The following is a 27588-nucleotide window of genomic DNA, read 5'->3' on the forward strand; positions in this document are numbered from 1 at the left end:
GAAGCTGCTGTTCAACTTGGTGACGGGCTGGCGACAACTGGTGCTGGCGACAGAGAAGGGTGGCGGGTAGCGCAAGAGGATGAGGAAATGCGAAAGCTACTCTAGTGGGCGTCCAGATGCTGAAGTGAGCCAACGACCAAGGTTGGTCGCCTGGTAGAGGAGAGAACACCTGGTGTGAAGGGCAACTTATGCGAAGGCTGTGGAGCTGCTGTTGTTAAAGAGGTTGGCGAATCGTGGAGGTGGGCACAACTGGAGACAAGAGGAGGCGGTCGTGTTGTAAGGAGGGGCCTTGAGTTTTTTTGTGGTAAAGCAGATAGACGCAGAGAAGTACAAGGGTCGGCTGTATAGCTGAGTGAAACCTGGGCAAGCAATTGTGGATCGCTTGCAAGAAAAAGCCGCCCCTACAACTGACAGTGAGTTGTGTGTTTGGATGCGCTAGCTGGAAGCGCCTTAATGATGCTGCCCCTTGAAGATTTCCATCTTGTGCTACAAGGCTTAAAAGGATGATTTGGCAGAGTTGGGTTTGTTGCTGTGAAGCTGATGACAGCTGGTAACCGAAGGAAAGGGCTGTAGGTGTTAGCTACAGAGGAAAAGCTCGGGCTGGTGATCTGCAGGCACAGAGAGCCAGAGAGTGAGGGGGTGTGTGTGTGGTTTTTTGTGGAACTCTACCTCTTCTGGAGACTCAGGCCAGAGTTGTAAATTCGCTTTGATTAGCTGTGGCTGGTATTTGGTGATGCCAGAGAGTTCTTTTTTGTTCTTTGTTTGTTTAGATACAAGTTGTGACAGCCAGATCTGAAATATAAGTCTTGTTCATGCTCTGGTGTTCTGGTGTGTTTGCATGCGTGTGTGGAAGTGTGGCATTCTATAAAGGCGTAAACAGCTTTACCGCTTCCGTGCCATCACTTTTTGGTGCCTCCACAGAGGAACAGATTTCCTCTGGTTTGTGAACAAAAGACAGGGACTGTGTGAAGCAAGATTTGGAAAGATGGCTCAAGATTTTCCAGAGTATTGGGGATTGCCACAGGAGAGTGCAGTCAGGTTTCTGGAAAAAATGGAATTTACAGCCTTGATGAAGGACATGGCAACCCCGGAGATCCTTTCTCAGATTTTGGCTTATTGCTTGCAGGGTGATGCAAAAACATGGTTACAGATGTTTGTGACTACACACAGGAACATTCATCAACAGGATCCAGAGTATCGTGTAGTCAGAGCTACATTTTTGGCACAGTTTGCCCGTGTGAGGAGTCCGAATGAAGTGTGGAAGGAGTTGTGTAACATTCAGCAGAAGGACGGTCAGGATGTGGATCAGTATCTGTTAGAGTTTGGTAGACTGTGGAGTCTATGGTGTGAGGCTCTGATTCCTGAAGTACCCCCGCAGATGATAAAGAGGGACCGATTTGTGGCTGGTCTGGAGCCAACCCTCCGTCTGAAGGTGGAGCTGAAGAACCTGGATAGCTTTGAGGAGGCTATCAGAGTAGCTCGAGAGAAGGAGTGGAAGGTGAAGCGTCTGAGGCAGATGGGAATACAGGAAGAGCCAAAGAAGTTTGTGAAGATGCCAGAGATTGAGAGTATACATCCTGAAAGGGAAGCTGCTGTTGTTCCAGAACAGGAGGACACTTTGAAGAGGGACATACATGATGCAGTGGAGCTCATGAAGTCTCTAAGTTTGAATTGGATGGAAGCAGGTGGAAAGGGAAGAAGCCGAGGTGCACCAAATAATAGAAGGGACAATATGTCAACAGGTGAAGGAAATATGGGAGGAACAGGGAGAGGACGGGGCTACTATTTGAGCAATGTCCAATGCTGGAACTGTGGGGAGCGGGGACATATCAGCCCTCAATGTGACAAACCGCCCAGAGCAGGTGGTGGAATGTATCCTGTGATGCAGAGGACTAATGATAGATCAGGGGATCATAGTGTTGAAGTAAAAGATCCAAATCAACCCTCTACCAGTGGAGTCAAATGGGAAGAAAAAGGGAAAGGACCGGCTCTCAGCTTGATAGGAGTGGAGACCATTCCAGAGATTATGCCTGTGGCCAAGAGGACGAGGAGTACAATGGCAGAACCTGAACCATCTTCTAAGAAAGGTAAGCATGTCCAATTTGATATAAGCCCTCAACCAGAGAAGAAGAAGAGGAAGCCAAGAAAACATTATAAAACTTCAGATTTGCATATTGGTCAAGGTCAGGAGGAGTATACATTGATGGGAGATTTAAAGGGAAGGGTAGCCAATATAACATTTGCCCAATTGCTTGGATTGTGTCCGAAGCTTAAGAGAGAGTGGAAGAAGTTGGCAAATCCGAGAAAAGTAAATGAGCAGGAGCCCACACAAGGCGAAATGGAGCTGATGTCTGTGGAAGACCTTCCTGATATGTGTCCATCAGTTGATGCTTGGTGTGGAAGGGTGAGTGTTGGAGAAGCATATGTTGATGGCGGTGCACAAATCAGTGTAATGACTCAGTCCTGAATGGAGAGATTGGGGTTAAAGCTGAATGCTAGTTCAGATTTTAGACTCCGTCTGGCAAATCATGCAAAAGTGAAGTGTCTGGGTATATGTACAGAAGTGCCAGTGACTGCTTTTGGTGTGGTTTGCAACATAAATTGCCATATTATGCCGGCTGGTTTGGGAGCTTATCCACTGATTTTGGGCAGACCTTGGCTCAGACAGGTGGGTGCCATCCAAAATTGGAAAAGGGGAACTATAACAGTACATAATAAGAGAGGAAGGACCAGGAAATTCAATATGAGTAGTAAGCGGGAAATGAAGAGTGAGCCTGAAGAAACAAGTGCTGATGAGTATACAGATAGTGAAACTGAAGAAGAGAGTTCTACTTCTGATGATGAGAGCCAGGTATCATTTATAATGAAGGAAGAAAATGAGCATGTGATGCAAGCTGAAGAGGAGATAAAGAAGGAAGAAGAGAGCAGACTTGAAGATATGGACAGTCTGATGCAGCCTCCATCACCCAGTGCAGAGAAAGAGAAGCTATTACAGGGCATGCTGAATCCTAAATTGCAGCCAGTGGAGAAAGAAGAGTATATGAAGATAATACATAAATTCCCTCATTTGTTTATTACTTCATATGAAGAGATTCGAGGATTCAAATGTGAACCAATGCCTATAGTATTGAAAGAGGGTGTGAGGCCAGTGTTTCAGAAACTGAGGAGGATAAATAGAGAGCTATTGCCTGTATTAAGAGAGGAGCTGAGTAAGTTGTTAAAAGCAGGGTTAATTTATCCAGTAGATCACTCAGATTGGGCAAATCCAGTGGTCTTTACTCCAAAGCATACAGGTGGGTGGAGAGTCTGTATTGATTACAAACCTCTGAATGCTGCAACAAAAAGCAATCACTATCCTCTGCCGTTCATTGATGATATTTTGGACAGGGTAGCTGGATATGAGAAGTATAGTGTATGCGATGGCTTTTCTGGGTATTTTCAGATCTCAATTGCTGAAGAAGACCAGGCTAAGACCACTATCATTACACCGTGGGGTTGCTTCTGTTACCGAGTAGTACCATTTGGTTTGAAAAATGCACCCTCGTGGTATCAGAGGAACACTGATAGAGTACTTGCACCTCTTACAGATCATTTTGTGAGAGCTTTTTTGGATGATATATGTGTATATAGTTCTCAAAAGGAGCATGGTAATAAATTGGAGCAAGTATTTTCTAAAATGGATGATGCAGGTGGACAGCTCAATCCAAAGAAGTGTCATTTAGGAAAGAAAAAGGTGAAGCTGTTGGGGCATATGATATCTCAGAATGGAATTGAACCTGATCCAGAGAAGATAAAAGCTCTTGTCTTATTATCTGCACCATCAGCATCCAGGCAGCTGCAGACTTTTGTCCAGAAGGTAAAATATATGGCAAGATTTGTTCCTTTAATGTCTCAATTGCTTTACCCTCTTCAGCAGGCTATGAAGAGGGAACCATTGCAATGGAATGAAGAATGCGAGGAAGTGTTTGAGAAAGTAAAGGAGGTATTGGGAGGTATTTCCAGTGTAAAAGCTCCGGATTTCTCTCAAGTCTTTTATGTGAATCCATCTTTTGGTCCGGATGTAGTTGGAGCAATTTTAATGCAGAGAGGAGATGAATCCAGATATATGAAGCCTATGTATTATGCAAGTAGAGTGAAGACAGAAGCAGAGAGGAAATACACTGAGGCTGAATTAGTTTTGTCAAGTCTGGTGTATGCTTGCAGGAAATTCAGGTCATATCTCTTGATGAGACCATTTGTGGTGCTGACAAATTATACTCTACTCCCTCAGCTGGTGAATGGTACTTCACTCTCGAAAGGTATGATGCGATGGTTAGTGGAGCTTCAAGAGTATGATTTCTCATTTTTGATTGAAGATACTTGCAAGGCAACTCTGGTAGATCTTCTTACATACAAGGACGGCCCGATACTGGTGAAGGAAGTGGATTCAAAGATAGAAAAAGAGGAACAGATTATCATTCCTGGAGCTCATGTTTTATTCTTTGACGGTTCATATAAGAGGAGTATACATCAAGCCACCGGGGGGTATATAATCCAGGATTCAGAAGGCGGGCTGATCCTAAAGGATGGGATACTTCTGGAAGCTGAAAGTAACAATGAGGCTGAGTACACAGCATTGTTTCAAGGGTTGCAGGCTGCTTTAAAGCAGAAAATTCAAAAGCTAATCATAAAGGGAGATTCTCTATTAGTAGTAAAGCAGGTCTTGGGTAGCTGGCGAGCAAAGAATCCGAGATTAAAAGAATGTCTGGCTGATATTAGAAGACTGCTACATCAATTTACAGCATGGAGTATTCAACATGTGCGGCGGGAGGAAAACCATATGGCACATGAGTTGGCTCAGGAGGCAATAAATCAGGATCCAGTAATTGCAAAAATCGAAGAGCCATTATACAGAGGAAGGGAATACCTGTCCAGAGTGGTGGATTACTTACTCTCAGGTCGCTTGCCTGAAGAGCTCAAAAAAGGCCAAAAGTATCATTTTATCAGGAAAAGTAAGCATTATATCATGATTGGAGATGAATTATACATGCAAGGAGCTGATCAGGTATTGAGGAGAATTCCTTGGAGGGAAGAGATTTATTATATTCTATCTTCAAATCATGAGGGAGCATGTGGGGGTCATTATGCATTTAAGATCACCTTGCAGAAGATATTACTGGAGGGTTATGTATGGCCTTCCATCCAGAAGGATATTCAGCACTGGTGCAGGTCTTGCCATGAATGCCAGAGAATGGGGAAGAGGATCTTAAAAATGGAGCCGAGAAATATTATGCTGGTATATGACATTTTTGAAAGATGGGGAGTGGATGCAGTTGGACCATTTCCCAGGACAGCCAGAGGAAAGTGTTATGTGCTTACTGCAGTGGATTATCTATCAAAATGGGCAGAAGTGAAGGCAGTAAAGAGAGTGATAGTAAAGAGGTGGCTGATTTTGTGTATGAACATATATGCTGCAGATTTGGTATTCCTCTGGAGATATTATCAGATAATGGTCCTGAATTTCGAGGAGAGGTAGTTGATCATCTATGCAGAAGATTGAATATCAACCACAAGTACTCCACTCCTTATCACCCTCAATGCAATGGCTTGAATGAAAGATTCAATGGTGAATTTAAACTGATGATAACCAAAATGACAGAAGGCCTTATCAAGAATTGGGATATAGAGATGAATCGTGTATTATGGGCATACAGGGTTGCAGCAAAATCTGGTACACAATTCTCACCCTTTCATTTAGTTTATGGGAAAGAAGCACTCATGCCTATTAATGTGGAAATTCCAGCTTTGAAGTTTCTGGTTGAAGAAGGGCATGAGCCTATTGATTGTTACAGAGAAAGATTACTGGCCTTGCAAATAGTCCAGTTGGACAGAGAGCTAGCATTTGATCACTATGCAGCTATGCAATTGAAAAGACAAGAGAGAGAGAATGAGAAGGTGGAGCAGAAAGAAATTGAAGAGGGTGATCTAGTTCTCAGGTATAATAGCAAGCTGGATAGTACTTTTCATACTGCATTCCAGACAAAGTGGGAAGGTCCGTATAAAGTTGAGAGAAAATTTGATAATGGGAGTTATCAGCTTGCTGATTTGGATGGAAAGAAGCATAAAAGGAGAGTGAATGGTTTACGACTGAAGAAATATTTTGCTCGATTCATGTAAGCCATGAAAGAAGAAAATCAGGAAGCTTGTGATGCATGTCAGGAGGTTGCGGAGAGTACAAAGGAAGATCTGAATATTTCATCCCTGTTTGTACAGCTGCTGGACATGAATGTCTCAGCAGAAGTAGGGGGTTGCTAAATATGTGTGGACAAAAATAGAGGCTGATAATGTGTACATACGTGTACATGGCGTGTGTGAAGTTTTGCTTTTGAGAGCATTGCCAGGTGTACAGAGTAGATGGTTTTAATGTGAGCATGTACAGGCCTGTCTGGAACGAGATCTTCTGGAGATGGTATCAGCTGATCGATGGCTTTGATTGTGGGTGCGTCAAAGAAATGAACGGGCACTCAAAGCTGTATTGAAATGTGTGTGGAAGGCATGGGCAATAAAAGATTGGAAGGGGCCAAGGTAGCTTTGGACATGGTGTGAAATGAAGACATATTATAATGGCCATCTTTTAGGCAAAGAAAAAAAGTGTATAATAATTTTTACGTGGCAAAAAAAAAAAAGAAAGCCATGTGGAAGGCCTATGAGCTGCCAGCTTGATGTCTGGAAGCATGGCGAAGGAGTGAAGAGGTGGCGGATGAGTCGGCCCAGGAGAAAAGGAGGGGAGGCGGCCGTGTTGAAAAGGGAGCTCTGATTTAATTGCAAGAAAAGGAAAAAGAAGAAAAGGGGGGGAGCGCAGCTGGCGTGAGAGCTGGTGAAGAAGCAGCCGCGGAGAGAGAACAAGCCGGGTACAGAGGATTCACGTGGAGTGCAGCTACTGGTGTAGACAGGCCGACATGTGGTAAACTGCAGCTGAGTGCAGGTCGGGCTGACAGCACAGGAGAGCAGCGGGTAGGTGAAGGCGTGGTGAGCGAAGAGAAGCCTAGAAGCTGCTGTTCAACTTGGTGACGGGCTGGCGACAAGTGGTGCTGGCGACAGAGAAGGGTGGCGGGTAGCGCAAGAGGATGAGGAAATGCGAAAGCTACTCTAGTGGGCGTCCAGATGCTGAAGTGAGCCAACGACCAAGGTTGGTCGCCTGGTAGAGGAGAGAACGCCTGGTGTGAAGGGCAACTTATGCGAAGGCTGTGGAGCTGCTGTTGTTAAAGAGGTTGGCGAATCGTGGAGGTGGGCACAACTGGAGACAAGAGGAGGCGGTCGTTGTAAGGAGGGGCCTTGAGTTTTTTTGTGGTAAAGCAGATAGACGCAGAGAAGTACAAGGGTCGGCTGTAGCAGAGTGAAACCTGGGCAAGCAATTGTGGATCGCTTGCAAGAAAAAGCCGCCCCTACAACTGACAGTGAGTTGTGTGTTCGGATGCGCTAGCTGGAAGCGCCTTAATGATGCTGCCCCTTGAAGATTTCCATCTTGTGCTACAAGGCTTAAAAGGATGATTTGGCAGAGTTGGGTTTGTTGCTGTGAAGCTGATGACAGCTGGTAACCGAAGGAAAGGGCTGTAGGTGTTAGCTACAGAGGAAAAGCTCGGGCTGGTGATCTGCAGGCACAGAGAGCCAGAGAGTGAGGGGGGGTGTGTGTGGTTTTTTGTGGAACTCTACCTCTTCTGGAGACTCAGGCCAGAGTTGTAAATTCGCTTTGATTAGCTGTGGCTGGTATTTGGTGATGCCAGAGAGTTCTTTTTTGTTCTTTGTTTGTTTAGATACAAGTTGTGACAGCCAGATCTGAAATATAAGTCTTGTTCATGCTCTTTGGTCTAGTGTTCTGGTGTGTTTGCATGCGTGTGTGGAAGTGTGGCATTCTATAAAGGCGTAAACAGCTTTACCGCTTCCGTGCCATCACCGTAGGGGGGCACAGCCATAGAGCCAAATGCCCCTGTCCTTAGAGATTCAGACCCTCCACCTGCCAGCTCTAGATCCAAGACATACTTGGACACCATGGCGAGGCACTGCCACAGGAGGTGGACATTGATGCCTTGTACTCCACTCATGAGGAGGGTGACACAGTAAGTTTTCTTGTTTCAGTGCATGTACACAGTACAAGGCTCACATTTCCTTTGGCAAATATGGTTTTTCATTTTCATAATTCTTTTTGACATGCAGTTTATTTATGGATCACATGTATCACTTTTTGATCTCATCATTTTTGTGTTTCTTTTGAACATCTAGTTTACTTATAGATCACATGTATCACTTTTTGGTCTCACAGGCCCTTTAGGCCTTCCGTAGACATAATACTCTCTCTCTCTCTCTCTCTCTCTCTCTCTCTCTCTCATTGCACAATCATGGAATCCAAATTAAGCACATGGGCTGAAAACAGAGTCATGGAAGCACATGGGCTGAAAAACAACATAAACGAGCATTGGATTAGGCTGGTTTTCAGCTAAACATAGTGCTATTCATCATTTGGTAAAACAAGCACTAATGGAGGAGAGTACACTAAAGGGAAAAGACATGTACTGTTGTTTTGTTGACATGGTACCAAGTGATAGTTTGTGGAAGTCCCCGCACGAGCTAATGCATGCAACTTCCAAATTATATGGGAGTGTCACTTGCCACGGGGAATGCAACATGGAATCTAAAGGATTGTCATGTGCATGTTTGCCCATGGACATATCCTGAAGCTAGTCCAGAAGGGGCAGACAGAAAAAGATGTAAGAAAAACTAGAGTTTAGGAGCATGCTGCAGTTTTGGCCAGTTTGAACTTGGAGCAGGGCATGGAAGACATGAAGGATGCTGTCGGCTGCATGAAAGGGGTCTGTCGGCTGAACCAAACTGCTGTTGGCTGTACCAGAGGGAAGGTGGCTGCAGGCGCATCCATATCTATGAATTATGGACCAGTCGGGTCAGCCAGCATTCCAATGGTCCAAGGGCCTATAAATAGGCTTAGTGCTCATTGAGTTGTTCATTCACTCCACTAGGGAGTGGGTCCTTTGTGTAGGACTGTTTTGGGTGAATACACCTTTTTAGGAAGGCAGCCCATGGCTGTAGATTTAGGGAACCTTTTTGTACCATATGAATATACTAAATTTCCAGCTATTTCTCTCTCTCTACTCTCCCTTCTGTCTGCGTTTTTTCATCAGCATGTTCTAAGTGGTGTTTAGGGCTGAAAGAAGACCATAGTTGTTTCTCGTACGCGTACGAATAGGTTCGTACGTATGAGTCGTACGGTACGATACCGTACGAATTCGTACGATATCGTACAGTGCAAGTTTTTTTTTTCCCAAATTTTTTTCTCCTTGAAAAAAAAATTCCAAATGCTAAAAAAAAAATAGAAACCCTGCTTTACGAAGATCCCAAATGCTCGCAATACTTCGCAACTTTCGTGTCCACTCAGTATTCCATATGGGGTTGTGGAGAGACCTAAAAAATCTGGCGAGGTAGACTGGTAGTGTACACTTGATTGGTAGGATGAGAGAATCTTGCTACATCACTTGGGGATCCCTGGTATAGGTAGGCTAGACAATTAGATTCTCAAGTTATGCACGAGAGAGAACATTTGGACATGGCCATTTTGATCTAGAGAGGAGTCCCTAAACTTATCACCCTAGATGCACTCCTCGTATTTGTGCAAGGACGGTCCCTTAGTCATAAACGCTACACTGGGAGACCTTTGGTATTGCATTACCCATCCAGGTTCTTTTTTGGAGACAATCGGGAGATCCAACCGGGAGAGAGACATATCCATGTACTGGTTTCTAAAGCACTGTAGACTCCTCCCCTCCCAACCTTCCCTCACATTCAAGCTTGAAGCTCCATAGCTTGTAAGTGTAAAAAATAAAAACCGTATTTTATCATACGGTATCCGAAAATTTCATATCGTACCAAAAATTCCCGTACGGTATCGTATTGTACGGTATCGTATTTTCGTACCGTGACAACCATGAAGAAGACCATCAGAGCTTCCGTGTGTTACATTGGTATCAAAGCATCAAGCTCAGCAAGGCTAAACATTGTTTCAATCCCATATGATGGTGTACAGGTCCAAGGTACACGAAAGTGCACAGGTACGAAGCCCAAGGCAAGGAACACAAGATCAGGAAGAGCTCCCAGGAGGTTTGTTGGTGGTGTTCCACAAAGCCAAAGGGTATAGCAGTCCTGTGAGCCAGATAGGTTTTCAAGCAACGGTCCCAAGGGAGGATTATCCTCCAAGGCGTGGAGTGAGAGTGCCAGACTCATTTCTCAAGAATGAAGACCAAGACAGTGTTCAGAGTCACGACAGGAATGGATTGGGGACTAGATGAAACAGATGCATAGATATTATTCAGAGTCAGAGTGGTTTTGGAGACCGGGCCGGGTTTTCAGTGAAAAGGGTTGCCAGAGACGGATGGATGATAGAGGGACTCAGGGAACAGAATGGGATGATGACAGTCATCCAAGAACAAGTTGGAATCCCGTCATCAAGTTTCGCAAAGGGGGATGTCATGTGCATGTTTGCCCATGGACATATCCTGAAGCTAGTCCAAAAGGGGCAGTCAGAAAAAGATGTAAGAAAAACCAGAGTTTAGGAGCATGCTGCAGTTTTGGCCAGTATTGGACTTGGAGCAGGGCATGGAAGACATGAAGGATGATGTCGGCTGCATGAAAGGGGTCTATCGGCTGAACCAAAGTGTTGTTGGCTATACCAGAGGGAAGGCGGCTGCAGGCGCATCCATATCTATGAATTATGGACCAGTCGGCTGGCCGACCGGCACTCCAATGGTCCAAGGGCCTATAAATAGGCATAGTGCTTATTGAGTTGTTCGTTCTCTCCATTATGGAGTGGGTCAAGAACTAGGACTATTTTGGTGTACTACACCTTTTCAAGAAGGTAGCCTATGGCTGTAGATTAGGGTACCTTTTTGTACTATATGAATATACTGAATTTCCAGCTATCTCTCTCTCTCTACTCTCCCTTCTATCTGCGTTTTTGCATCAGCATGTTCTCAGTGGTGTTTAGGACTGAAAGAAGACTCCCAAAGCTTCCGCGTGTTACTAGGATGCTCCGCACTCTCACAGGCATAACAATGAACATGCTTGTGGGCTTCTCAATTTTGATGCTTGTTGGCTAATCGATAAGCCAATGCTTACTTCCGAGACTGTGCATAAGTTTTCTCAACTAGGAGACTCGAAATTGAATGTTTGGCCTCGTATTACATAGATAGATGAGGCATTGAATAGCTTACTAATAAAGTGATGTATTAAATGGTTCACCTACATCCTTGCCGAGCACCTATCTCTGCTGGTGTAGCAATAGGCTTACAGTCTTCAAAACCAAACCGTGTAAGCAATCTCTATATGTACTTTGATTACAACATCACAATACCAACATCAGGTTGCATAAATTGTATACCCAAATAATAATGCAATGAGCCTAAATCTCTCTCAAATGACACATAATTCAACCTTGAAGGCTGAAATCTTCTCCTCACTAGGGCTTGTGAGCAAAATGTTATCAACATATAAAATGATGACCAAGAAACAATCTTTACTCCTCTTTACATAGAGGTTACTCTCAATGGGACTATTATAAAAACCATTTGCAACCAAGTATGCATTTATCTTCTCATACCATACTCACACTCTGGAAGTCTGCTTAAGGCCATATAAGCTGTATATTTTAGACTTGTGTCCCTTCTCAACAAAACCATAAGGTTGAGATACATAAACCTCCTTATACAAATCACCATTCAAGAATGCAATCTTGATATTCAACTGATGTACATTCCAACCGTGATACGCTGCCAATGGAATAATTACCTAATTATAGTCATATGAAACATGGGTGCAAAGGTCCCTTCTATCATAATCTATGCCCTTCTCTTGAGCATTCTAGAGAAGAGGGTTGTGTACCTAATGATCCTCAGAAGGCCTTACACATGAGAGAGGCAAGGGTAGGTCATGATTAGGAAACCAATCACAATTACATACCCAAGAGTGTGGTGACAGAGGGGGTCCTTGAAGACTTACTTGAAAGAAAGAATCACCCAATAGATCCTTGAGGATAGTCTTAATTAAAAATAGAACAAAGTCACCTAATGGGTGAGACAATTGTCCCAACCACTTTGATCAACATTTACAAGTATTACAATCATCACCCATTTATAGTGATAAACTTCTTATGCTAACCAGATTATTATGATGTCATACTTGGCAAACCTTTCATGAGGGAGGCTAGGTTGGTGCATGATTGGGACTTAAATCAAATCTATTTACGAAAAGACGCCCAAGTTCTAAAGATGGATTTACAAAGTTAGAAGACTCACCCTATGGAGGATAATCTCATTGGAAATGAGTCCATCAGCACTAATCGCACTGCGTCAATGAAGGTGTGTGAACAAAAAGTTATTTCAAACAAGGTTGAGGAGGACATGCTATATGCATTGTTGCCACCTCCAGAGTTTAAGTGAAAATTGGATACACGTGTTGTCAACAATTGATGTGTTCCCCAGTCGGGGACCAAGTACATGGATTTGGACGCAATGATGCATAGTCCTTTGACTTCAATTTTGCAGGTTATGAATCATCTAGTTCGGAGAGTCTTAATGATGAGTTGGGAATCCTAGTGGTGAGGACTCCAGGTGTAAAGCATGACAAGTATATACAACCATAGAATAGGAACTATTACCGATGCGTCAGAAATAAAGTTATCAACAAGCTCTGACAGCAAACCATTGCCAAGAGAAAAGCACAAAAACAACCTGGGCTTTGCATGTCAATCATGGATGGCCTCTCTCCCCTAGTCTCAATGGTGCTAGAATATACACACCAAGAGGGGATACAAGGACCTTGAGCCGAGGGTGTAGTGATACTTCCCCTTCTGTACGAAGATGATGTAATTCTAGTGTGGCAAGGAATGGTTTCGTTTCAAAAACAAAACAGTTTTTGAAACACTCGAAATGAAAACATTTCATTGCCGAGAATCCAAAACGGCCTACGAAAGGCGAGGATGAAAAAATTAGCAAATTTTAGAGTAGTACTCAGAATAATTTTACATTTTAGAATGAATTCTAGTAAAATGCCATTCCATGATATTTTCAAGGCTGTCCCTAAATTTATGTCGTGACACCCCCAAATTGTTAGTTTGCCCAAATTTTCCTTCAATTTTTCCCAAGAGTTAGGCATTTTTTGTATGGTTCCCTCCTAAATTTTACCCCAAAATTTTGCTTTCCCCACAATTTGTGTCCTAAACATAAAGTTTCCTCCAAATTTACAGTTTCTCCGAAACTGATAACCCCAAAATTACTAAATTTCTAAGTTCCTTTTATTTTTCACCCAAATTTAGACCCTTCCAATTGCCAAGCTAGACAGCAGACCCATACCGACTACCCCTTTTCAAGACCAGGAGCTTGCCCAATGAAATCCTTGGGATAAAGAGTCCCATTCAAAACCTATTCCCTCATAGACTTCTGAAGATGGCATGTAAGGCAAGTTGTCTGGCTAAAGAGAAAGACAAAGCGTTGAGCTCCGAGCTGCTCCCTCGAACAGTGCTGCCACGCAAACCCCCCCCCCCCCCCCCCCCCGAGCCTGAGCCCTTCGCAACCCCAATTTCTTCTTCCCCCCCCCCCCCCCCCCTTCCCTTTTCCTTCCTTTCTCCTGCCTACGCCCCCCTCGCTGCGCCTTCTCTCATGCACCCCTCCCCCCACGCCGTCTTCGATGTCCCCCTTTTCCCTCCCGCCACCCCCTGACCCCCCCCCCCCCCCCCCCCCCCACCCTTCCACAGTTTCCCCCTCAGTTCCGTCTTCCCTTCCCCTCCGTTCCATCAGGTAGATTCTTTGTTCTTGGGTATTTCTTTTTTGGCAAGCCTCGGCCCCTTCTGGTCTTCACCCCTCAGGAATACTCCTTGGCAGCCGCTCTGTCATCCCCGACCGAGGCCGCCATTCCTTGCCTATCTTTCCCTGAAGCAGACCTCCAACTCCTTGCTACGACAATCGCATCTTTACAGGCCTCCACTCTGGTATGCAAGATTGCCGGTAGCCGCCCTGTGCGCAGACAACTCTGAGATCTTCTTCAAGCTAGCCTCCTTGGAGTGCCTCCAAAGATCACTAACATTCATCCTATGGAGCATGGCTACTACTAGGTTGAGTTTGACTCGCCAGTGGCGTCAAATCGAGTCATGCAGCTTAGCCACGCCACATTGTGTATGGCCCAGGCCTTCTTTGCGAGGTGGCAGCACGGCTTCGACCCCACATCCGACCCGCCAGCCAGTGTTTCAGGCTTTCCCGTGACAATCTACTTCCCAAGCCTCAGGCTTTCCCGCTGATTGGTGGAGCCATTGGGAGAGTGATGGAAACCCCCCCCCCCTTCCTGCTTCGTCCCTCACACGGGCGGCCAGGATCCCATCCCTTCGCATCTGTCACCAGTTTGGTCCCTTCAACAGTCTTGACCAGTGTTTCACACACTAAATGGAGCCAAGGCGTGAATGGGGATTTTGCCACAGAAGAAAGCTACAGCATTCACCAGCATATTTTGGCTTGAAAGATGGCAACAGAGTATGAACTACAAGGGATTTTATTTGTTGGTTTGATTTTTAAGGCAACAGGTCCACACATCACTAAAGTGTGGCCGGATTTATCACCTTTTATGCATGCATATGTGGACCAAAAGGAAGCGCCTAGAGGAATCTTGACCAACAAGCTGGAAAAGCATGAAACTTGATATTCAGTGAAAAGCACAGCTATTTTGGGCCTGGTCGACTTATTGAAGCAAGGGGGGGTGTTTCTAGAGGATCGGTAGCCGGCACCCTCATCTCCTGGCCGGCAGCAGCATGCTCCCTCTCCCTTGAGCACCGGGCGTACAGCAGGGGATCTTCAAGTGTTTTCATCATCTTCTGGGCGGGCAGCAGTGCTCTTCCTCTCTCTCTCTCTGAGCGCTGTCCATACAGCAGCAGCAGACCGGCCTGTTTTGTTCCTCTCTCCACCCCTGAGCGCTGGCCATACAGCAGCAGCCTGCTCTTCCTCTCCTAAGCGCTGGCCGTACAGCAGGGCAGCAGAGAGCTCTTGTTTTCCTCTGAGCACTGGCCGTACAGCAGCCGCCTGGCATGTTCTCTCTCCTACAATGCTGGTCGTGCAGTGCAGCAGCAGCCATCTAGGTGTTCTCCCTCCTGATGTGCTGGCCGTACAGCAAGGCAGCAGCTTGTTTCCCTCTCCTAGGTGCTGGTCGTACAGCAGGACAGCACCTTCTCTCTCTTTTCTCAGAGTGGCCACTGTTTTTGGGGCTGTTTTCGAGGCAATTTGTACTGTTTTTGGTGCTGTTTGTACCTAGATCCCTAAGCAAGTGTTTGCTGAATAAGCTTTGTGGAAAATCCAGTGCAAGATTGCACCCGCACCTTGGTCTATTGTAAGAGTTTATTCTTTGAATAAAGAAGTTCCTTCCAAGGGTCAGCCGTTCCAACTCAGTGCTGTGTTCTTTTGGTGATGCTTTATGGTTCTTCTGCTACATCCTAAAGTTTGTTTCTGGTATTGTGTTGTCTGTCTTCTGTGCTCCGAGTGTTCCGGGATTTGTTTTCATTGGTCTGGATTGGTTTCAGCATCTATATTGCCTCGCCGGAGACAGTGCCTCACGTCATATCCCTTCCTTGCCTTTGGGGAGACCCCATCCTGCAAAGAGTGGAGTACTCGGGCCTTCCTGGCCAATATGCTTCATTTGCAGGAAGATGGGACCCCTCGCTGCCAGTCCAGAAGACCCCCCCCCTCTCTTCCCGCGGTCCTAGCTCAAATCATCACCAGGGAGTAGAGAGAGAGAGAGAGGCTCTCAGGCAACCAAGCACCATGACCCGGCCACGGACGACTCTACTGCCGGAGAGTGGCAGATTGTTGGCCCGTACCAAGCTGACTTCCAGAGCCGAGCGCCACGGCCCACCACCGTGTGTGCCAAGCTGGCAAAGTACCAGAGGATTCAGTTCTCTCAGAGAACCGTTTCAAGCATATATCGCAGCACCCACCCGTCGATGATAGGCCCCCTCCAGTCACTACGAGGGTCCCAACCTCGGCCTCTTTGGTTTGGCCCCCGCTGAGACTACTTCTCCGGTTCTCAAATTCCAGTGAACCCAACTGGACCCACTAAACCCCCAACGGGCGCCTCCCTGAACCCTCCCTCTCCAATGGATCACTCACAGCCGCTCCCATTTCCCTCTTCTCCGCCTCCCCACCCCCCCTCCTCCTCCTCATCCTCCATCCTCACCTCCGACTCTTCCCGCAGCAGTGCCCCCCTGCCCCGTCCTCTTCCTCTGAGCCCTCCCTCCGCCTCTCCTGCTGCCCTCCGGCAGCGCCCAACCCGGAGCAGAGGCAGCCGGCAAGCTCCGTCCGCCATTTGATTCATAGATTCTAAGAGCCAGTAGAGATGACCATCGCCGCTTCCCTGGTGAGGGCTCTCCCGCCAAAGTCCCCAAGTGGGCCCCCCAGAATCTTGGAGCTGCCAATGGATTACAATTTCTTCGGATGTCATCCAGTGTGGAAGGAACTGATATTTTTAAGGAGACAATGGCTCCCATTTGGATCTGTGGTGTTTCATCATTCAAGACCATCTACACCAGAGAGTGGTGCGATGATCTTCTCCTTTCCCTTGAGTGCGGCTCTAAGGACGGAGTGGGATTTGGAATTGGTGGCTGTCGCCATCTAGGGGCAGGCAGTAGAGCTTTAACACCATCTTCATGTTCTGCGCATCACCGACATGCTCACCCATCTCTAGCCCCTGGCTCGAATGGAGCTGGGAGGCTCAAGCCATAGAGATCAGGACGAGGAGGTGGTGTCCTCCAGCTCGGAGGTGGTGCTCTTTGTGTTCCTTCATATCTCAGTTGCAATACCCCTCCTCCCCTCTTACAGATTAACTTCATTGTAATTGATGAAGTTCAGAGTATGCCTACTCTCACGCTGGGATAGAGTGATGACACATGGAGAACAGGATCCGCACCCACTTGGCGCGCCTTCGCCCCAGCACCGATTGCGATTACTCCCCATCGAAACCCATGCCCAAGACTCTTTGAGTGGAGGGAAGTTCCAATAGTTCGGCCTCCCACAAAGATTGATATACGAATAGCCTCATGGAACATTCAAGGTTTAGGGGGGCCTCAGTGCTTTCAGAGGCAAGGCATCCTCAAAGGAGAGCTTCACAGAGGGAGCCATCAACATTCTTTTCCTCCAAGAGCACCGAAGATTTTACCAAGCAGGACCCACACTTTTTGGTCTTTCTCTTTCGGCCCCTGGGGGACACGGGGAGAAGTTTGTATTTTTGTCAACGAGCAGCTCTTGCCAGTAGTGACAAGCTCAGGTGTCATAGTCTCTAGGCGAGCGTAGTGGGTTACCATTAGGATTGGAGAAGATTGTGTGGGCTTCCTCAATGTTTATGGCCCAAACGCCGTAGTAGGTAGAGCCATCTTCTGGAGTATAGTCCGTCATGCCCTTCATCACGCTGACTTTTGGTGCATGGGTGGAGACTTTAACATGATCGAGTCAGTAGAGGACAAACTCAGAGGAGACACGGATACAATCTCAAGCACAGAGTACTCTGCATGGGAGGAGTTGATCCTGGCACTCAAGGGACAAGACCCTCCGCATCTACCACAGTTTAGGCGCAACCCCGGGAGCTTGTGCTTATCACGGTCCGATAGGAGGAGCACCAGCCCCAAACCTCTCGACTTGATAGATTCTATGGATGAGTGGGCTTGCGGTCGCGAGGGCATGATTGGCATCTTGGCAGGCACCACTTTCTCTGATCATGCTCCGGTTATTCTATCCTTAGAGGACACCTTGGAGGCAGGACAAGCATACGAGCACTAGGATTTCGGACAGCCTCATACAAGACCCCAAGCAGGATAGAGCAGATATGGGTGCGATTGGATTTTATCTTAGGTTCTGGCCGCGTGCACCTTGGATGTGGGCCTTGGTGAGATCAACAAATTTTTGCAGGAGGCAGCACAGAGCAAACTGGAGGAATTTCGTGAGCAGGAATGGAGTCTAAGGAGTCGTCTTGCTTTTCTACAACGTCTTCACGAGAGTTCCCCCAATAGCCCTTGATTGAGAGCCCGCTAACTGCCGCCCGTACGGAGATCAGATCCATCGAGGAGAGGAGGGTGGAGTACAGGTACCATGCCAGAGCTTCCTTCTGGACCCAGGCCAGAGAGATAGTCATAGGGGACTTCTTTGAGATTGCAGGCCCCCATAGGTGGAGAGATTGTATTCGCAGGTTGTGTGGCCAAGATGGAGCTATTGTTTTTGAGACCCGACCCCCCCCCCCCATGGGAGAGCCATTGCCAATGATTTTTTCCGATCCCTCCTCACGGGCACCCCATTATCCCCATAGGTGAGGGACGCGCGCGCGAGAGGGTTTGGCGGCACACGAGAGAAGTGGTTCCCCACGCTCTCCAGACCTTCTTATTGACTCCCTTCACAGCAAAGGAGCTAGCGGATGCATTGACAGCTCTCCCTAGGGGCAACGGATGGGCTTCTAGATTCCTTCTTTCTTCGCCACTGAGATCTCATGGAAGGCGGCCCGAGCAGCCTGTAATGAGATTATGATCACAAGTTCCATGCCAGAGAGGCTTTCAGGGTTTGATTCGCTTGATTCCTAAGGAGGGTGGAGATCCGATAGTGGAGACCCATCACCCTCCTTCGGACCGCCTACAAAATTTTGGCCAAGGCCATCAACCGGAGACTTCAGCCTTTTCTCCCTGACTTGATCCATGACACTCAGATAGGTTTTGTTCATGATCAGAGCATTCTAGACAACATCTTCACTTTCTGGGAGGGGAGAGCTTCAGCCAGGATGTGGTAACAGGACCTCACTATGCTCCTCCTAGACTTTGAGAAAGCTTATGATACCGGATAGGGTTCCCAGTGGAGTGGATCCATCATGTTTCAAGACTTTACTCAGCCTCTCGCAGTAATGGGAGGCTTGCCCGGACCAAGGTGGCTTGGAGAGTGATCATTTAGCCACACGACACAAAGGGGGCCTAGGCATCATTGACCCCACCATTCAAAGGAGCAGAGGAGAGGAGGGGGGGAGGCAGATGGGAAGATGGAGGGGTAAGGGAGGCGGACGGCTGGGGGATGGGACTGAAAGCGATTAATGGTGGGGAGTTGAGGTAGGTCGGATGTCCACCAAAGGGCCAATTGGGGGAGGCACCTAGGGTTGCGGGCTATCGGCAAGCTAGGGAGGAGGGTTCAAAGAGGAAGGTCCAACTCGCGGCCGAACGGCCTACCGAATCTCCTGACAACACTGCGTTTGGATCCTAAGGTAAATGCGAGTAACGGTTCTCATTAAGAACAGTTATCTCGAGGTCCATGCTAGGTGACTCTTGTCCACATCGCCTCTGGGGTGCCTATGTCACCAAGGCTGGCCAACGGGCTGCCACCTCAGCTCTGAGGCCGGCTGCTCCCAGGCCTGTTGGGGAGGGCTCTCACCTGCCATCAGAGAGGGATGAGGTGTTCCCTAAGATGACACCGGGGAAAGGGCAAAGCCACATGGGGGGCAGTCTCCTGACTAATCGCCCTAGCCCAAGGAGTGGTTCAGGGCGAAGTTCCTTGAGGGCGGTCGGCGGCTGCTGCTGGCACAACTGACATGGACATGCCCTCACAAGATGCCCAATCTGATGGCATATGAAACCATGTCTGAGGAGTCCAGAGGACCCCACCTGCTGACTGCTACAATCGAAAGCCAACGAGGCGAGAAATCAAGATAAATGAGGGAGGTGGTTGTAAGAAAACACAACAGCAGATGCAAAATCTTCACAATACCAAGCGTTGAATTGCACAAAGAAGTGGAGAGTAAACAATATTACTACTTGTTTGCAAACTTTAATTCCAAATTGATGGCTGTCCGCTCACCCGTGTGCGCCGGATAAGAAGATTTGATGGTGATCTAGACAGACTCTAACTCTCGAAGGAGGATGTCTTGGTTACAAGAGCCCTTGAACACAATGATCTCGATGATGAACAATGGCTACAAATCATCCAACTAGGACCATATTGGACTACAATACAATTCTTTAGTAGCTCCCACGACCATTTGAGACCGTTTGGACTCTCAAATGGACCCCGCTACCTAAGAACAGTGTCCTCGCTTTGCTATCTAGAGCTCACTAATGCGATCACATAGCCCACACAAGCATGTATCCTCCTTGGCAGTGTGCCAAGTCTACATAACCCGTTTCTAAGATCCTCCCGTAGGCGCTTGATTATCCGCCCATAGGCGATGTCGCCGAGGAAGCAGCAAGGGGAGTTTTGAACCCAAGACCTCTCGGTCCTAGGCAAACGCCTTCAACACTTGAGCTATCACCTAATTCGCCCACCTAGCCACATTTTGCCACCATCCAAGGTCTAAACTAGGAACTATTGGTGATGCTCGGGTGCTCATCATAGCAGCTACCCCTCATGTAGGGGGCCTTACAAAATAGACATAGTTGTCGTCACCTAAAGTGACAACGAGAGGATGGAGCATTGGGAAACACTTTTCCAACACCCCCCTCATTGTCCACCCATAGTTGAACTATCTCTTCAGTCCCATGCCGAGTCGATGAAAATGGCCCTCCAGCAAATCTCTCCTAAGAGCCTTTGTGAAAATGTCTGCATAATTTTCTATCGTGGGGCGCAGTAGACAAGCTCCACCTCTCCATCGGCCATGATAAGCTCATGCACATAATGAAATCGTATCTCACTGTGTTTCATACGAGCATGAAAACTTTGATTGTCATACAGCAACATTGTCACTTCTTTTCGAGCAAAACACTTATGGCTTCCAAAATCCTTTACCAGACTGCTTCACATGAAGCAAAGCGTGTCGCCTTGTACTCAACCTCTATAGAAGAAAGTGCCACTGTAGGCTACCTGTTGATCCAGTATGTAATTCTAAACCCAATCAAAGAACAGTAACTAGAAACAGATTTTTCACTATCAGCATCTCCTAACTAATCAGAGTCACAAAATCCAATCAAGGTATCACTCGATGTGTAAGTGATGCCATACCCACCAGCTGTACTTTGATGTACTTCAACACCCGCATCCTTGCCTTCCAGTGGTTCTCTCTGGGCTGATTTGAGAACCTATTAAGGACACCAACTACAAAGAAAGATCAAACTCCCCACCAACTTTATATACTCCATATAAACAAGTGGAGAACCATCTTCCACAGATAGCTTCACATCAACCTCCACGGGTGTAACCACTAACACACTAAGCCATGTCAAATGCCTTCAGAGTTTCTCCTGCATACTTTTGCTAAGAAATGAAGATTCCAACTAGCTCTTGCCAAACCTCGATCCCCACCAAGAGAAATGCATAAGCCAAAGGAATGCACTAATTGGCATTTTACCACATGGACAAGATCTAGAGGACCCTTTGCACGATTCTTGCTCTCTTATAGAAATGCATGCGATACTGCTTGCCCATCATACAAGCTTCACATGCATCTGACATATGAGGTAAGGCATGAAGAGCATGACTGAACTCCTACAAAAAGAGGCATCCAAAACGGCACACATCTCCTCAGTAATCAAATGTGGCAATGCATTCCAAACCTTCCTCTCTGCCTTGTGTCTCAAGTCAGAGTGAGGCTCAGCACTAAGAAGTTGGCGATAGAAATTAGTGGCAATCTGTCTAACCATAAGAGGATCTGAATGAAGAATGCCATGTGAATCCTGCAACTGCCTAACACTATCTCTAGCATGAGATGGGCTGTGAGTAGCAAAGAAATGTTTGTTGCATATGCCACCCATCTAGGTCCAAAAGGATTCCTGGGCATGGTAATTGTACTCCGCACGCTACTCAAGAGAGTGATGAAGCTCTGCTCTAACAATACATAAAGAATCTGCAACCCATTGAGCATGAGCATGTTTCTTGTGCTCTTTCTGTAAGGTAGCCAGTCTACATCTAATAGCCCTTTCTAAATCCAAGGCCTCTTGCCTCTTAGAAAGGGCACGTGTGATAAAAGTCACTAATATCACAGAGAGCACAGGCCACACTTTGCGAGGCCTGCGAGAAATCATGAGATCTCCAAATATCAAGCATGCAACATGATAGCTCTGCATCTGACAACCAATGATCAAGGATGCATACATGGGGTGCTGATCCATGGCGACTCGAATCTCTAATGCATAAAACCACTAGGCAATGATCGGATTTAGGGGTGCCTACAGCAATAAAAGTATGCCCCCCTCTGTCAAGCCAATCATCCACATAAATCGGTCTAACTGTGCATAAATACATCCTGCATCCCTTCTCCTATTAGACCATGAATAAAGAAGAGTGGATGGTCTCCTCGAAATGTCATCCTCATGCCAACAATCTCCGCCATGAATGGAGAGTATAAACCTCTCCCAAGAGGATGCACCAAGCCCTCATATCCACCTCTTTTATGCACTGGCATCTCAACCATGTTAAAATCCCTACCAATAATCCAATGGTTAGCATAAGGCATCAACATAGTGAGAGATTTCCAAAAGACAATCCTCTCACCTCTATGGTTAGGAGCATAGTGATTGAGAATACCAATGCGTGTAGTCCCCTACATAAGAAGGATCCAATGCGCTCTCGCAGGCAAAATGACACCATGTCCAATGATGCAAGGCAAGACCAAAACTGAAACAGAGATACAGACACCACCTTTGGTACCAATAGTTGGTGACCAAAAGGTGTGTCCCGAGAGAAGCTTGCCTGATCTCCCACATTGGCTAGCATCCAGTTTATGCTCTTGCAAGAGCAATACATCCCTGGGTCCACCTATAACTGTACAATGAAGTTGAGTTTTGACAATTTGTTTTTGCCGACGCGGAAAAAAGCCCCCAAGACCCTAAATGTTCCATGAGACAATCCACATAAGGACTCAAAGTAGGAATGACCAGATCTTGTGGTCGACGAAGAACCCCCTTTAGAGATGGAGGTACGTCTCGCATAGGTAAGAGAGGGAAAATCTAACGATGAAAACCTTACCTCTCGTTCCCACTCCGGGGAAAAGCCAAGGCTAGTCCTCAAAACTAGAGAGATACCATGATAGTGCGACTGCGCAACATCATCCTCGAGGGTGCAATCATCTTGTAACTGTAATGCAACATCCTCCTGTAAGGGATCCAAATCATGTGCCTGCAGAGCCTCATCCTCCAAAGAAGGATCAACATCCTGTGAGGCAAGAGCTGCATAAGGGTTGGGGTGCTCCACTAGGGGTGCGGGTAAAGGGGCAGGTACAAGGGTCCGAGGACGCCTTCCATCTCTAACCACAACCCAACGCTGTGTGGTCTGCTGGGGCATAGGGGCAACTCGAGTCTAGGCAACTGCAGAAGGCATCAGATGGGTAGGACCACGCCGCCTCCTAGCATGGCCTCTCGATCCGGAACAATCTCTAGCAATGTGGCCCTGTCGGACGACAAATCCAACACTAGTCAGGTCTACTTGCAATCTCCATCCTCTGGCGGAAATGAGAGTCGTCAGGTCTCTGAAGCATGATATGGTCGTCAGTAATAAATGGATAAAGAACAAGCACAAAGACCCAAGGTACACCATCAGAAGTGACAGTAACAACCGCAGAAGCTAAGGCGGGAGAGCTCAAAAGGGCTAGTACCTCTAAAACCTGACCAAAGGATGCCCCTATGGAAGCTAAGAGCTTCCAATAAGACCGAGGAAGAGCAAGGAACCACAGTGAGACCGGGGTAAGGCGCTGATCATCCGCCACTGGATCAAAGCCCAACTAGTACTGAAAGAAGAAAATCTTCCTAGGGCCAAGAGGGAAGGGACTGCCAGCCAAAACCTGAGAAGTGGCTTCTAGAGAATGAAAGTCAACCTGGAAGAAGCAAGCAAACGAGTATCCTGGAAGTGCACAATCAGCTCCGAAGGGAGAGCTGCTAGAAGCCATTCACGGGCCTGCGAATGAGAGGGGTGGGAGCCATAAACCTTTGCAAAAAGGGTGCTCTAGACCTCAATGTAAATGTCGTGCTGAAGAGAGGTGAGCTCGTCTTGCGAAAAATTGATGATTCTCTTGGCCTGTGGGGGTGACGAAAGATTGGTTGTGGTAGAAGACATAGAGCCAATCAACAATGGGTGGCCGACTCAAATCCAAATGAAAGAATGCTGCTAAAGGAAAGAGGTGGCGGGGGGGAGGAAGAGGCAGGTGAGAGCAAGGAAGAGAAAGCAGCAAGGGCCGGAAGCAAGGCAGGTGAGGAGGCAGGGATGGAAAAGGGGATGACATCTTTTACTCCTGCAAGTAGCCGATACTCAAATCCTTTACAAATAGTAGGAAATTAAATTGCAGGAGGAGTTAGATTTACCTGTTCATTCAGAATCTGCATTTGTGTAGGAGAGGACCAGTTAGAGAATGAGAGTTGTTTTGTCAGCTTGATTCCTGCATAGTTTTAAATGAGGCACAAAACTTAGATTAAGAACCTGTCCATTCGCACAAATATTTTGGTATGCCTCTATTAAGGCTAATGGCTAGATGCAAGTGTTTAACAAAGAGGAAATGACAGCGAAAGACTAAAACACGCAAATTTCTGGCACTCCAGTAAATTACCACTAATCTCTGTATTAATGTGTGAGCAATGCTCCAAAATACCAAGAACTGAAAACTTAATCCAAAAGGTGACCAACTGCAGATTGAGCCCAAGTTCTTAAAAAGTGCTACGCGTTTCCCAAAATACGGGCAGATTTTTGCTAATCCCCCCCTTCTAATGCATGCCAATGCGCTCATAAGGCTTCTTGACTGCTAAAGGCAGGCTAATGATTGATGCCTAAAGTGAGGAGGGGAAGCCCCAAATTATTGGTCCCCACAGCCCACTTTTATGCAGGCCAGCTGGTCTATCTGTGGAGGACCTCGAAGTTTTTTGTGTTATCTTCTGATATTTGTGAGCCCAAATCTTAGGGATGTTAGACCATCTGTTTTTTGTTTCTATGAAGAATAGTGTGCGTGGAGCTTGAGTTCTGTGTGAGCTGTTGAGTTTTTGTGTTATGATGCTATACTCGTGCTATTTTGATTGAGATTTGGGAGAGGGAACACCTGTGTGAGTGTGTCTGATGTTTGGTGGACTGCTACTGAGTCAGTAGTGACTCGGTCAGTATCAGCAGAGAAGTTACAGAGTCAAAACTATCAGCTGAGGGTATAGAGGGCTTCCCTTGACCTGGTTGAGTTTGAGAGAGGTGTTTGTGAGTCACAGCTGACAGTTAGAGAAGTCAGTTGTCTGCAGTCGGATTGGGTTGTGGTCAAAGTAGTGTTTCTGGAGTAGTTGTGAACCAGCTGCGTCGGCTAGGTGCTAATAAGGTTAGATCCCTGTGTGGTGTGGGTGACTTGAGCATCTAGAGGTGTTAGCGGACACAGAGGATAGGAAATCAGCGTCAGCTGTCAGATTAGTGTGTTTTGTGATGAGTGGAGGAGTTCGGAAGCAGATGTGTGGCAGCTACAGTCAGCAGAGGGCTTGTAGTGTGGCATCCTTTCAAGATAAGTGTAGCCTGAGGACCTGAGGATGTCAGAGGACATGTGAGAGAGGATTCTGTTTCTGTAGAGACTTTGGAAGCAGCTGGTTCTGTGTCAGATTTCTGAGGCAGAACTCAATTTACTTCAGTCAAAGGAGGGTCAGAGGAGAGTCGGCAGAGTGTCCAAGGAGATCCTGGGGATGTTTGTGTGAAGTCAGCTGATGATAGAGGACATTCTGGGAGACAGGAGGACAGATTTTTGCCTGGGAACTAGTGGAGGACTTCAGAGGAAGAATCAAAGGGTTCTGCGTCAGCTGGGGTGGATTGTGCTGGATGTCAACTGTGGTCAAGAGAGGCTCTGAAATGGAAGATGAGAGGTGCTAGAGGTGAGAGCTGACCTGGGAGGACATCTGCATTGGATGTGCTCATTACATACTGTCAAGTTGTTAGTAAGTCATCCGACACCACATATAACAGACCTAATTACAGACATTAAAAAAGGAGAAAGGCCAACACAAACAGGAAAGAAAAGGAAGAAGATGCCTGGTGTCTTTGTGCACACAACCTGCATAGAAACATAGCAGAGGATCAAGTGCATGTGCGTGTGTGAAAGAAAAGGAAGAAGATGCCCGGTGTCTTCGTGCACACAACCTGCATAGAAACATAGCAGAGGATCAAGTGCATGTGCGTACACACACATGCACAAGCGCGCACAGATGTGAGCACACAAAGAGAGATACCGTTCAAAACCGGGTTGCTAGAGTTCCCATCTATGCGGCGCATGGAAGATAAAGTAGCATTATTCCCATTAGCATTAGTGGAAACAGCATCTGTGCGGCGCATAGATGGTAAGGAAGTAGTCAATGCTAATTTTGAAATCCCAACAGCAGCCTTTACTGAGGGAGAAGGCTGTGAAACACCACTTCCTGCAATTCCTTTCTTGTTTGCTTCCTTCCCTCCTTTGCACAACTCTCTTCTTTCAAATGGATTGTAGCTGCACCACATCAAGAAGAAAAAAACAGCCAAATCTGAACTTTAGCCCTTGCTTTGTAGAATATACCAAGCATTTTCATAATTTCCTCATTGCGGGGGTTCACCGGGGGTTCAGTTTTTTGAAAATCCAATATAAACATGCCTTCATCCTATAAAATGACGCTATAAATTTGCACTCTCTGGTACTGAGCTTTACCGCATTCTCCTTATTGAAGTTTGAATACTGGAATTACCTATTGTAGACACCTCCATTCACTGAGTCACAGTAACGCTTGAGCCACTGCAAAAACTCTAGGTTGTCCAATGGTCGACCTTTGACAAGTTTATTGACCTCAATATGCTGTCCAAGCCAGTAACTGGTAAGTCATCAGTACTGGACAAATATCAAAGCTAAGATCGTGGGGACAGAAAGGAATAAAAGCAAATGGCCACTTTAAAAGCAACCATAAAAGCACCCTCATTTTTTACTGCTTTCGAGAGATGAAACTACAGCAACCAGATGCCTTTAAAGATCCTTTTCATTGACCAGAAAGCATATTACCTTCTCTAGTCTCAGTTTGGTGAATATATCTTGAAGCACTTTGTAGTTTTGTATCTTGTCATACTCCGTCTTGGCATCGAAATTGACCTGAGATATACATTCAAATGCATTATGGAGGTGACAGAAGCCCAGATGCTATGCTGGAGAAACCAATACTTCAGTGTACCTTGTGCATGGGAACCACTCCTGGATGGGTAGCATCTATTAGTTGACATTGAACTGCCCCTGATGCTGCCTAAAAAATACATCAAATCTTTTATGTGAGGAAAAAGATGTAAAAAGGGCAACCTTATACCATACTACCACTCATATAGAGATGCTTCTTAAGTGCTACAACTGAGTTTGAAGAGATCAATCAGTGTAATATTCCTACTTCCAGACTACCGCTCATGTATGCAGAGGCACATATTAAGCCTTTTAGCTAAATTTCAATTATGCTTGATGTATGGAACTGATTTGTATGCATGAAACTGTTATTACATGTGAATTTTCACGAGACTCAGGGTGTAACGGGGCAGAGGGTGTTACTTGGAATAAATTAACTGTAAACAAGATTAAACACTAATCATGGCACAAACACAAACAATTGAAATAAAT

The 27588-nt window shown here is 46.4% G+C and overlaps 1 protein-coding gene across 6 annotated transcripts in view; it reads right to left on the minus strand.

Annotated features, from left to right (window-relative positions):
• LOC147635558 (microtubule-associated protein RP/EB family member 1A-like) overlaps positions 1 to 27588 on the minus strand; it is a 62918-nt gene that overhangs the window by 11935 nt on the left and 23395 nt on the right. For 5 of the 6 annotated variants that reach the window (XM_086802888.1, XM_086802887.1, XM_086802889.1 and 2 more), the window contains 5 exons: positions 27158 to 27226; positions 26992 to 27078; positions 26684 to 26790; positions 26198 to 26451; positions 24320 to 24393 (listed from right to left, as the gene is read on the minus strand). In XM_086802888.1, the coding sequence (XP_086659014.1) occupies positions 24320 to 24393; positions 26198 to 26451; positions 26684 to 26790; positions 26992 to 27078; positions 27158 to 27226 (591 nt within the window). The remainder of the gene's footprint in view (positions 1 to 24319; positions 24394 to 26197; positions 26452 to 26683; positions 26791 to 26991; positions 27079 to 27157; positions 27227 to 27588) is intronic. The other variant, XM_086802893.1, reaches the window with a different exon arrangement.

This window comes from Cibotium barometz, chromosome 9 (assembly GCF_041138505.1).
Source record: "Cibotium barometz isolate CiBa-2024 chromosome 9, ASM4113850v1, whole genome shotgun sequence".
Classification (NCBI taxonomy): domain Eukaryota; kingdom Viridiplantae; phylum Streptophyta; class Polypodiopsida; order Cyatheales; family Cibotiaceae; genus Cibotium; species Cibotium barometz.